The 12,566-nt window shown below is 46.1% G+C and overlaps 3 protein-coding genes across 7 annotated transcripts in view; 1 reads left to right on the top strand and 2 right to left on the bottom strand.

Annotated features, from left to right (window-relative positions):
* The window catches only part of LOC111176277 (acyl-coenzyme A thioesterase 1-like), a 15,632-nt gene extending 7,293 nt beyond the window's left edge, over window positions 1-8,339 (bottom strand). For both annotated transcript variants that reach the window (XR_016391818.1, XM_022576615.3), the window contains exons 1-2: window positions 7,620-8,339; window positions 2,568-2,770 (exon numbers count right to left, since the gene is read on the bottom strand). Coding sequence is in view for 1 of the 2 variants with exons in the window: in XM_022576615.3 (XP_022432323.1) it covers window positions 2,568-2,770; window positions 7,620-8,205 (789 nt within the window). In the remaining variant the exon portion in view is untranslated. The remainder of the gene's footprint in view (window positions 1-2,567; window positions 2,771-7,619) is intronic.
* The window catches only part of HEATR4 (HEAT repeat containing 4), a 95,778-nt gene that overhangs the window by 21,710 nt on the left and 61,502 nt on the right, over window positions 1-12,566 (top strand). The window contains 1 exon segment of the mRNA XM_022576613.3: window positions 1-12,566. This exon segment is cut by the window's left edge and continues 21,710 nt beyond it; it is cut by the window's right edge and continues 5,876 nt beyond it. The gene's annotated coding sequence lies outside the window, so the exon portion shown is untranslated.
* RIOX1 (ribosomal oxygenase 1) overlaps window positions 8,884-12,566 on the bottom strand; it is a 31,680-nt gene continuing 27,997 nt past the window's right edge. For all 4 annotated transcript variants that reach the window (XM_089906205.1, XM_089906206.1, XM_089906204.1 and 1 more), the window contains exon 2: window positions 8,884-12,566. This exon is cut by the window's right edge. The gene's annotated coding sequence lies outside the window, so the exon portion shown is untranslated.

The following is a 12,566-nucleotide window of genomic DNA, read 5'->3' as shown; positions in this document are numbered from 1 at the left end:
GGAGAATGAGTCCATGAACAGTGCAGTGTGGCGAGTAGCGCCTGGACTTGAGAGTCGGTTAGAACTGAGCGTGGATCTGGGCTCTCTCACTTATCAGGGTTTGCAGCCTTGGGATACTGACTTATCCTTCCTCTCTACCTTGCTTTCCACAATTTCTCCATCACCATTCCTGGTGTCTTCAACCATGTGGATGACAACTAAATACTTTGGCCTCTCAGTTCCTTGACCTCCAAACCTCCCATTATCTTTTTCTCTCCCCGACCTCAGACACACACTCCCATTGTCATAACCTAAGTCAAGTCATCAATAAGTACATCATCTCCAAAACATCAGCTTCAAGCATTCTACTCTCTAATCACCAACTTATTTACCTCCAGTTTAGCAATTCTCGTACTGCCCACTCCCACCTCTTTGAGACCCTGACTACCATTTTTTCCCTATCAGTACCTCTCATTTTCTCACTTCTCACCTCATCCGGCTTAGATTTCAAGCTTCATTGTTATTATCGCTCCCCTGCAAACACTCCTAACTCCCTTAATACCTCTCTCCCTTTGGTCCTACTCGCCTAGAAAAGTGCTCACCTCAGTTAGCACCTGTTATTCACTTCCTCCAGGCCTGCATTTGTGCAAATGAACACTGCTGGAGAAAAAAATACATGCTTGTTGGGCTTCCCTCGTGGTGCAGTGGTTAAGAATCCACCTGCCAATGCAGGGGGCACGGGTTCGAGCCCTGGTCCAGGAAGATCCCACATGCCGCGGAGCAGCTAAGCCCGTGCGCCACAACTACTGAGCCCGTGTGCCTAGAGCCCGTGCACCTCAACAAGAGAAGCCACCGCAACGAGAAGCCTGCGCACCGCAACGGAGTAGCCCCACTTGCCACAACTAGAGAAAGCCTGCACGCAGCAACAAAGACCCAACACAGCCAAAAATTAATTTTATATATATATATATGCTCGTGAGGACAGATTTTTTTTTTTTTTTTTTTTTTTTTTTGTGGGCCTCTCACTGTTGTGGCCTCTCCCGTTGCGGAGCACAGGCTCAGCGGCCATGGCTCACGGGCCCAGCCACTCCGCGGCATGTGGGATCTTCCCAGACCGGGGCACGAACCCGTGCCCCCTGCATCGGCAGGTGGATTCTTAACCACTGCGCCACCAGGGAAGCCCCGGACAGATCTTACTTTCATGTCATGACCACAGATTTCAAATAAGCATCCATACTGCCCCTCAATTCTGCTTCCCTGATGTTTGCTTTCCACTTCTCCAAAAGGCCATTCCACCTTGTCTCCTACCTCTGTAAGCCCCTTTAACCCCTATTCCCCTTCACTAAAAATAGAAGCTATCAGGTAGGAACTTGTCCTCAATTTTCCCTTCCAAGTCAACTTAGTTCTACATGAATCAAGCTCTCCTCCTTCCCTCCTGTTTCCAAAGTATCTCTAATTCAAGGCCACCCTCTGCTTGTGCTTGGGATCCCATCTATTCTCATCCTCAGGGACTTTGCTCCTGCAATTACTTCCTCCTTCTCTCTCTCCTTCATAACTTTCCTCTCTACTGGCTCATCCCCATCAGTGTACCCCAAGCTCTAGTACCTCTTACATTTTAATAACAATCCTTTGAGCTTAAATCCACTCTGCCCCAGTTTTCTACTCCCTTTCACAGCAAAACTTGTGGGAAACTTTGTGGTTATTTTCTTTCTTCATTTTCTACTCAATCCCCTCCAGGGTAATTTGGGTTTGCCCTATTCTATAAGGACTCTTCTTGTCAATTACCAAACTCTTCTGTTACAAATGCCTTTTTATTGACCTCTCAACAGCACTTTTTTTGTTGTTGTCTTTGTTATGGTTTCTACAAGAGCACCCTTAACTGTTTTCAGCCACTTATTTCTCATAAAGATACTCGGAATGGGATATTACTGTCATCCCAACTTTTGAGAGGAAGAAACAGAGGCCCCAAGGTCATGAAGCTAGTTAAGTGGCAAAATCAAACCTCAAATTTAACTTTTCTCTATCAAACATATTGTGCTGGTTCCACTACACCCCATCACATTTTCTAAGAGCTCCAGCACTTCCATCTCCTTTGAGCTCTGATTGAATTATAAAATAAGCAAGGTCTATCTTCTAATCCTCTGATATCCTGAGCCCTCCAAATGCTCCGTACTACCTAGGTTCTTTGTCACCAGGTTCTTCTTTAAAACTGAATCCTCTGCTCTCAGAGGGGCACATGGAGGAGAGGTTTATTAAACACAAACATTTAAACTAGAGACACTGATCTCCTTCCCCTTTTCCTGTGTCAAACCCAGGGTTCTCAATGTGTTTGGGCTTGTAATGAAATAGTATAAAATACTGGAATTTAAAATTCCATAATTCCAATTGGGACATCTTTACTAGCAGGAAATCTATTACGGCAACATCTAATTGCATGGAAACTGTCTGGGAAAAGTGACTATGAAAGGCAGTGTGTGTTGGGGGCAGGAAAGGGCTGTCATGAATTTGTCAAGTTCTGTGAAAACCAAGAGCATTTAAGAGAAGGAGAACTAATAACGCAGAACATAAAAATTAGAGGAAGTTCCAACCTGAGGGTGATTAAGCAGGTAGTTCATAGCTTCTTCAAAGTACTCCAGGTGGAGGTTCTCTATGCTCTTGGGGAGGTCTTCATAGTTATAATAAGCCAGAGCCATCACAGCAAAACCCTTCCCAGCCAGCAGACTAGCTCGATATTCCGGAAGGCCACGTCCAGTTCCAGAAATGTCCACAATCCCAGGAAAGGGTGCAGGTCCTTGGGAAGAAACAAAACACAAAACTAAACTATACTTGAAACTCTTTGCAGTGGCGTCAAAAGCCATTTTTACCTATTTGGTGATGTCAGAGTTTTCTGTTGACAATCAGAAATGTTGAACGGCTCTGGTCTTCAAAGATCCAGACTGTGGCATAGGCTAAACCCACATTCCCCGCTATACCTGGGGCCTCAAAGCCCCACAGATTTTTACAAAGAGCATGTACTATTTTTGTGGTTAAAAATAATTTAGGGCTTCCTTGGTGGCGCAGTGGTTGGGGGTCTGCCTGCCGATGCAGGGGACACGGGTTCGTGCCCCGGTCCGGGAAGATCCCACATGCTGCGGAGCGGCTGGGCCCGTGGGCCGTGGCTGCTGGGCCTGCATGTCCGGAGCCTGTGCTCCACAGCGGGAGGGGCCGCAGCGGTGAGAGGCCCACGTACCGCAAATAAAATAAAATAAAATAAAATAATAATTTAAAGGGACTTCCCTGGTGGCGCAGTGGTTAAGAATCTACCTGCCAATGCAGGGGACATGGGTTCAAGCCCTGGTCCGGGAAGATCCCACATGCCACAGAGCAACTAAAACTAAGCCCGTGCACCACAACTACTGAGCCTGTGCTCTAGAGCCTGCAATGAACACCCAGTGCAGCCAAAAAAACAACAACAAAGACTCAATTGGCAGGACTTCCCTGGTGGCCCAGTGGGTAAGACTCCGTGTTCCCAATGCAGGGGGATTCAATCCCTGGTCAGGGAACTAGATCCCGAATGCATGCCACAATTAACAGTCCACATGCTGCAACTAAGAAGTCTGCATGCCGCAACAAAGATCCCAAGGGCCACAACTAAGATCCGACGCAGCCAATAAATAAATAAATAAAAATTTTTAAAAAGACTAAATTGGCAAAATTCGTACAAACCCTTCAAATACCTTGGCCAAAAGCATTGCCATTGGTCCTTCTAAATCTCAGATCCACCCCCTTTGGAACTCATAAACTCTCACCCTTTGAGATAGTCACAAGACATCCAATGCACCTGGCCCCTGCCTCTTTTGATTCACAGCTGATAAGAGGAGGTATATTTCATACTGTAAAGACCTAGTTGCTTCCATTAAAAATAATCAAGCTTTGGTAGAGCAATCTTGTCACAGAGCAATCCCAGGAGATGAAAACCTTAAGCATCATACCTTGTATTCTGGAGATTTCCTCTTGAAAAAGACACCTCCAGAAAGACTTTTTTAACCCCACTGGGAAGGCCCCTTTCAAGTAGTGCTAACCAACTTTTGTGCTGACAAACTCCAGGGAACAGACTCTTCATTTACATGACACATCTAAAAAAAAGCACCAAACCGTCCCTGGACCTCACATCATAGGATGACCTGAAAGTAAAGATTTCCCAGAATCGAAGTGCACGACATCTGACCAGACAGCTTTGCTAAGATGTCAGGGCCAGTACTGTTAGAAAGTTCAGGATTCACATTAGTCTCTTCATCTGGACTGTTAACTGACTCTGGATTCTTATCCAAATTCAGGGTAACTGAACTTGCAACCTCACATGCTATGCCAGTAATAACACATTTGGTTACAAACAGTTCTTTTAAGGTAAGACACTGTTTTAAAATGTCTTTGAAGTTTTCCTGTCTTCACGAAGAGTTCATTAGCTGTTGCCTCATGTTTATGCCTGCACTGTACCTTCCTGAATGCACTTGGTTAACTGTTTTAGATTGACTAGGCCCTTGTTGTATACGCTAGTCTATTTTGCTCTCCTGGCTGCTTTAAACGGGGACTTCCAGGAGGCATCCATGGCTCTGGGTTCGCCTCAGTAGGGAGAACTTTTCTCCCCGAAATCAGAGTAAGTGCCAATAAATATTTGTTCAGTTGGCTATCTTCAGGCCTAGGATCCTGGTTTAGAATCATCATACAATTCGGAATTGTCATGTTACTTTTGATTCTATACTTGTTTCCTGTCAAACCTCTGTAAAAATGATATATACCAAAAGATGATCTCTAGTTCTTAGGGTCTTAAGAAATATGGACTATAGACGGAAAGTTCCTGAAAGTTCTCCCTCCTACCCCTCCTTGTTACTCAAATGTGACCTCAATAGGTTTCCACTCTGTGCAGTTTCCCTCTAACAAGGGACATGACACCCAGGAAAGGTCCTTCCTGACACAGAAGGACAAAAAGCCACTCCACTGACTCTTGATCATCAATGGTTTTGGAGAAAGATCGTGATTACAAGGGAGAAATGTGAAAACTAACAAAGGGAAACCTCACTACAATGGAGTAAGGAGGACAGAATTGGGGAGCTTTCCTGCAGTACCACTCCATGTCAATTATAGGAAGAATTGTCAATTACAGATCACAACAGAAAGATCATCAACAGGAAAGAATCATCAACTACAGGCCCCAACAGCAGAAGATGTAAATGGCCTCCCTTCCAAGAAACTGACTACCCCAACAACTCAACAATGAAAAATCACCATTATCCCAAACTCTCTTTTCTCTGATGGACTTTTGTTCAAAACAACCCCTCCCAGCTTCCTCCTTTTTCTCTATAAAATAGCGTTCTTCTCCTTGCTTTGTTGCACTTTCCTATGGTTTTAGCCCTTAGCTTGCTTGTTCCAATTTGCAATTCTCTGCTATTCCCAAATTAACCCATTTTTGTTAGTCAAATAACTAACTTTTATTTTTAAGGGCAACAGTGGGGGTGCAAAATGATAAAATCACTTTGGAAGACAGCTTACAATTTCTTATAAAGTTAAACATACACTTAGGTTATGACCCAGCAATCTCACTCCCTGGTATTTACCCAAGAAAAATGAAAACTTGTGTTCACACAAAAACTTGGATGCAAGCGTTTCCAGTGACTTTATTCTTAACCTCCAAAGACTTGAAACCCAAATGTCCTCCAACTGGCAAAAGAATAAACAAACTGTGCCACATCCATCTAATGGGAAACTTCTAAGACACAAGAAGAAGGAACTACCAATATATGGAGCTACAGGAATGAATCTCAAATACATTATGCTAGACTCAAAAAGCTACCTACGGGCTTCCCTGGTGGGGCAGTGGTTGAGAGTCCGCTTGCCGATGCAGGGGACACGGGTTAGTGCCCCGGTCCGGGAGGATCCCACATGCCGCGGAGCGGCTGGGCCCGCGAGCCATGGCCGCTGAGCCTGTGCGTCCGGAGCCTGTGCTCCGCAATGGGAGAGGCCACAACAGTGAGAGGCCTGCGTACCGCAAAAAAAAATAAAAAAAATAAAAAAAGGCTACCTACTGTGTATAAGTCTAGTTATGTCACATTTTCACTACTTACATTAAAAGTTTGTATTTAATGTGCAAATTTTAAGGACTATTTTTAAGGCAAATACTTTATACGCAGAACTTTAATAATTCAGTACTAACCATCAAAGCCCTGTCAGTACCTGTTCCCTTCCCTCACTTTCCACTATTCTGAATTTTATCAATCTCTTGATTTTCTTCACAGTCTTACTACTTGTAAGTATTCCTTAAATGGCATTTTGTTTATTTTGCCTATTTTTTGAATTTTATCTGAATGTAATGATACTGAATGTGTTCTTTGGGGACTTGATGTTTCCGTCAACACTGTTTTTGAGGTTCACCCATTTTGATTCTTGGTTTTTAAAAAATATTTATTTATTTAGGGCTGCATGGGGTCTTAGTTGCTGTGGCACGCGGGCTTAGTTGCCCTGCGGCATGTGGGATCTTAGTTCCCTCACCAGGGATCGAACCCGTGTCCCCTGCATTGGAAGGTGGATTCTTAACCACTGGACCATCAGGGAAGTCCCTTGATTCTTGTGACTATATTTCAATTACTTTTGTGCTATAAATATACCTCAATTTATTCATCAGTTTTATTGCTGACGGACATTTAGGCTGTTGCCAGTTGTTTTTGCTCTTACAAACATAAATACCTATTGGTGTACCAGGAGTAGAATGACAGTCAACTTTCTAAGTAAAAGCAATTTTTTCCAGAGTAGATGAATAATTGTGTTCCTTTTTTAAAAACAATTATTTATTTTATTTATTTTTGGCTGCTTTGGGTCTTTGTTGCTGCTGGCGGGCTTTCTCTAGTTGCGGTGAGCAGGGGCTACTCAGTGTGGTGGCTTCTCTTGTTGTGGAGCGCAGGCTTCAGTAGTTGTGGCTCACGGGCTCTAGAGCGCAGGCTCAGTAGTTGTGGTGCACTGGGTTAGTTGCTCTGCGGCATGTGGGATCTTCCCGGACCAGGGCTTGAACCCACGTCCCCTGAATTGGCAGGTGGATTCTGTGTTCCTTTTAGCAGTGTATGGGAGTTCCTTTTCCTCCACATACTGGTCAAAAACTGGTAATGTTAGACTTCTAAATTTTGAGGGTGTTGAGTGTACTGTTTAGTTTTACTTTGCATTTCCCTGATCCTAATCAGGACAAGCATCTTTTAACTTTTTCACTGGCCTGTTGCTTTTTATGTAATGGTAAAATTAGCCTATAATTCAGAAGATTTCCAGTGCATAGCAAGAGGCCTTCTTCCTTCATGGTAATTTTCTTAAATCTTAATATACTCTGGGAGTTAGAAGCAAAGTTGTAAAACTGAGAAACTTTAGAAAGAAAACTTTAAAAACTGGAAACTCCTTATACTTTTTTTTTTTTTTAATTACAACTGTCTTTACCCTTTCCTTGCGATGTCTTCGTTCTGACCTCTGTCTTGGAGCAGCAGAGCCACCTCCCCAGCCAGCCTTACGTTCCATTCTTGTCTACTCGAAATTTTCAGGCCCCACAGACTTCGGAATGTCGGGAGCTACCTACTTACTGCCTTTCTCTCTCACAGACAAGATAAACAGGGAAGCAGGGGGCTTACCCGGCGGCAAGAAGAGCGTCGCGCGCACCCGGCCCGAGCGCACGGGCTCGCGCCGCACCCCCGGCGCCAGGAAGTCGCGCTCGTGCACCGCCCGGCCCAGGAGCCCTCCGGCCTGCGGGTCGTGGCCATGGAGCACCTCCAACTCCACGGCGAAAGGCGTCCGCACGTCCCGCTTCACCAGCCGCATCAAGGGCTTCTCGGGCTCCAGGGCCCAGAGGAGCCCCATGGGCTCCAGGCCCGTGAAGCTGCCGCCCAGCGCGGGCGCGCGCTCCAGGTCCAGCTGGCCGTGGGCGTCGGCGCAGTAGCGCGCGTGGGCTCGGAAGAGCGCGTCCTTCTCGTCGCGCAGGGACGCGCACAGCGTGACCGGCTGTCCCGGGGCCAGGCCGCGCACGGCGATGCGCACCGGCTCGTCCCAGCGGCAGCGGCCGGCGGGCTCCAGCGTCACTGTCACCGCCATCCTGGCAGGGGCCCAAGAGTTCGGGTCACCGGTCCTCAGCTTTGTAGGCCCTGCCAACCGCGCCCAGGGTGTCGGGTCCCATCGACAGAGTCGGAAGGGTCGCAGGAGAGCCGGAAATGAGACCACCATTTTGCGCTTTTTTCAGATCTCGGGTCAACTTCAGAGGGCTGTGAAGAAGGTTAGAAACTAGTCCCTCTAGCGACAGGCTGCGTACCTGCAGCCTAAGGCCTCATGGGGCCGAGCAGCCTGCTATAACTCTTTGGAGGGCCGCGAAGTCCTGCCGATCAGTGACCGACCTTTGAAAGCAAGAGCGAAAGCAGACACACAGGAACTTTATGTGGGGAAGAATTTTCCTAGTTTTGCCTCTCAGAAGTTCTTTGGCTCGTGCAGCGTGGGCTGGACCGGGCTGCCCCTGAAGGAACCTGGCACTTAACAAAGTGTCCAGTCTCCAAAATTAATGTAATAGGGCAGGGCGCGCCGGCCGGACCCCGGGGCCTCTATGATGTAGGAGCGTGCGGCCGCCGCTGCCTCCTGCAGCCAGCCGCCCGATTGGCTCCGACGCGGGCCCGGGGGCGACCCCGGTCTCTGCCCCCTCCCCCAGCCCAGCTGCTAAGTCAGACGGCAGCTGAGGCGGCGCCGGCCCCTCGGCGGGACCGAGCCCCTGAGCCTGCCCGGGATCCTGTGGTGGAGCGGGGCAGCGAGCAGCCTTTGGCGCGCAGCATTTGCCGCACGCAGTTACTCTGGGCGACCGGTTACCGTGAGAACCCCAAAGCGCGAAGGTTAGAGAGGCGATTAGCGGTCCTTCTCCATCAACTGTCCGACCGGCCGTGGTCCTCCAGCGGAGTGAGGTAAGAGGTGGATCAGACCACGGCCTTCTCCCTGGGGCCCTCCAGGCCCTCCGCAGCCTCCTGCCAGCAGGTGCGCTGGGGAGCCCCAGGACAGGCTGGGGGCTGTGTCCTGTAGGGCTTCAGAGCCCTTGCCAAGGCTGCCCACTGGCGGGGCCCAGGCCTTGAGGCAGTGGTGAACCTCTCCCCCATGCGCGTCTCTGCGACCTAATGGCAGCGGTAGTCTGCCTGGGTCTCAGTCTGTGGGACCTGACCTCCGCCTTTTGGGCGGCCTGAGGAGCCTGAGGGCCAGTTGGGTCCTGGACGCCTTGCTCCCTCAGTGATGACGGCTGGGCAGGGTCTGGGGACCCGGCCCTGAGGGTGAAAGTTGTGCCTTGGGACCTTGCCCTTTCAGGCCGGAACAGAGAATAACATTTGTTTGGTGGAGATTTATGAGAACATCGTTACCTGACCTTGACCTGACCTGACCTCAAGGACAAAGGATCTGGGACATCCCTGGTGGTCCAGTGGGTAAGACTCCCCGCTCCCAATGCAGGGGGTCGGGGAACTAGATCCCCGCAAGCATGCTGCAACTAGGACCTGGCGCCGACTAAATAAATACATAATTTTTTTTTTTTTAAAAAGGATCTAACATCAAGAAGTTTGCAACAACTAACCACGCCCCCTTCACCTTTCCTATAAAAGGGCTTTGCTGAAAGCTTTAGGGGAGTTTGGGGTTTTTAAGGCATGAGCCACCAATCTCTTTGCATGGCCCTGCAATAAACCTTTCTCTGTTCCAAACTCCAACGTTTTGGTATTGTTTGGCCTCATTGTGCGTCAGGCACATGGACTTACGTTCTGTAACATTAATTGCCAGAGGAGTGGACTGGAATTGAGTTTTGTCACTTTGTTGAGTAATTCACACCAGCTAATAATCATGTCTTTTCTTTTAAAATGTGCACCATAAAAAATAAAGGACCTCCCTGGCGGTCCAGTGGCTAAGACACTGCCCTTCCAATACAGGGAGCATGAGTTCGATCCCTGTTAGGGGAAGTTCTCCATGCTGTGCGGTACGGCCAAAAAAAAAATGAAAATAAAAATAAAATGTGCACCATGGTGTTTTGCTTGTATGTTATTTGTCTATTATGATTATTTTTCCACAACTAAGGGGCCTGGCGTCTTACTAGCTGTGTGACCTCACTTTCATTCCTTATGGGTGTAAAAACAGCCAAATGAGGTAATAGTTGTTATTTTGTTATCTGGACTCTTATATTGCTCCATTTAGGCAAACGTTATCTCCCTCTCGCCCTGGACTGCTCACCTTTTCCCACTATTTCATAAGTTATGGGTTCCATCCAGTGGTGAATTTTTCATCAAACTTAACTGCAGTCCCCTTCCAAGGCCTTGTACTTGATTTTACATTCATGAATTCATATCCTTTCTATTAGAGAAACCTGCAAATTGTATAAGCTTCAAACCCACAAAACCTGTGTTTGCCTCTGCTCCTAATAAGGCCACCCCCATGAGCTTCCCAGACAAGACTTTTTACCTAGTTTCAAATGTTCTCCTGTCCTGCTGGTCATTAATCATGCAACTCCCTTTAGCTGTAATTACTTTTGTACTGGTTCTGTGGGATACTTCACAGTGTATTTTGTGCACAAGACTCAGACTAAAGACGGTAAATAATAATAGCTAACCCTTAATCCTTACAAGAACCTTATGAGAAAATTAAGGCCCAGAGAGGTGAATTGATTTGCTGAAGATCACACAGCTAGAAAGTGGAAATGCTGGGATTTATACCTTTGCAATCCAATTCCAGAGCCTGTGCTCTGAACCATTATGCTTTGTTTCTCACATGATGATGTCCTAGTTGAGAAGATTTGGGAAACAGACATTCATATACTGTTGGTGGATATACACACTGGTATGACCTTTTCAGAGCAACCCGGTTAAAAATATTTAAAAGATGCATTCTCTTTGACTCACAATTCCACTTCTAGAAACTTTGCCTAAATAAACATTCATAAATGTGTGTAAATATTTGGCTATAACAATGTTTACCATATCGTTGTTTTAACAGGAAAAAGAAACTAGCAAGATAAATTTGGTTTAGTCAATTTGATTGTAATGCAGTAATACAACAGAAGAGATGTAGCCATTAAAAATGATATAGCAGAATATGATGAGGAAATTTTCATGACATTGAAAGCAGGTAGAGAACAGTTTGTAGAACTTTATATATATATATATATATATATATAAACATTAAAAAAAAAAAGACTAGTAGAAAGCTACCCTAAACTGTTGTCTCTTAGGCTTTGGGGTATCATGAGTAGTTTTAATTTTCTTCTTTGTGCAGAATTTCTATCACCAAAAAACACATGGCTTTTATAATTAAACAGGGTTGGTTTTTTTAAACTGTGGTAATATACAAAGATAAAATTTACCATTTTAAAATGCATAGTTACCTAAGTACATTCACATTGTCATGCAGCCTTTAACCCTATCTCCTTTTTCATCACCCAAACTGAAATTCTGTACCTATTAAACAACTCCTCATTCCTCCCTCTCCACCACAGCCCCTTGGACATCATTATTCCACTTTCTGTAGCTATTATTTGACTATTCTAAGTACCTTAGATCAGTGGAATCATACAGTATTTGTCCTTTTGCGTCTGACTTATTTCACTTTGCATAATATCTTCCAGGTTCACCCATATATGTAGCATGTACCGGCATTTTATTCCTTTTTAAAGCTGAATAATATTCTATTGTATGTATATACCACATTCTGTTTATCCATTCATCCATCGATGGACATTTAGGTTGCTTCCACCTTTTTGGCTGTTGTGAATATGCTATGAGCATGGGCGTACAAACATCTGTATGAGCCTCTGCTTTCAATTCTTTGGGTATATACCCAGAAATGGAATTGCTGGATCACATGTTAATTTTAATTTCTTGAGGAACCTTAACCAGTGTTTTTGTTTTTGTTTTTTTGCGTTACGCGGGCCTCTCGCTGCTGTGGCCTCTCCCGTTGCAGGGCACAGGCTCCAGACGCGCAGGCTCAGCGGCCATGGCCCACGGGCCCAGCTGCTCCGCGGCATGTGGGATCCTCCCGTACCGGGGCACGAACCCGCGTCCCCTGCATCGGCAGGCGGACTCCCAACCACTGCGCCACCAGGGAAGCCCTTAACCAGTGTTTTAATATTTAATTTTTTAATTCTTTCATTCATTTCATCTCAGAGAACATGTCCTTTCACTCTTTTGTGAGGGACCCAGGGTCTGAGCACAAACTGAGCCCTGGCACTAAAGTTAGTGTTCAGGTTGGTCAGCAAGAGATGGTAACCACCTGAATAGCACAGCCCCAGATCAACGAGACAGACAGAACTTTATGGCCAGAAATCTTCTTTACTGTCAGGACAAATTAGTTCTCTTCACAAGGGGAAGCCTGAAGACCAGTATTCTGTAGGCCTGGAATTTTATTATTAAAAATATAGGACTTGAAGAGTCCCCTTGTAAAAAAAATAGTGTTATTGGCTGACAACCTAGCCAGAATTTGGGAAGCAGGGGAGATGGAACTGAACTGTGTGAAGGAAGGAGATTAAGCAGGGGCAGAGATGAAAGGGGAATGGGAAAGGTCCCAAAGACACTCATTCTGCTTTA

Source organism: Delphinapterus leucas, chromosome 2 (genome assembly GCF_059928025.1).
Source record: "Delphinapterus leucas isolate spDelLeu-1000000601 "Yukka" chromosome 2, BTC_Dleu_Yukka2, whole genome shotgun sequence".
In the NCBI taxonomy this organism is placed as follows: Eukaryota; Metazoa; Chordata; class Mammalia; order Artiodactyla; family Monodontidae; genus Delphinapterus; species Delphinapterus leucas.
This window is presented reverse-complemented; position numbering and strand designations above follow the sequence as displayed.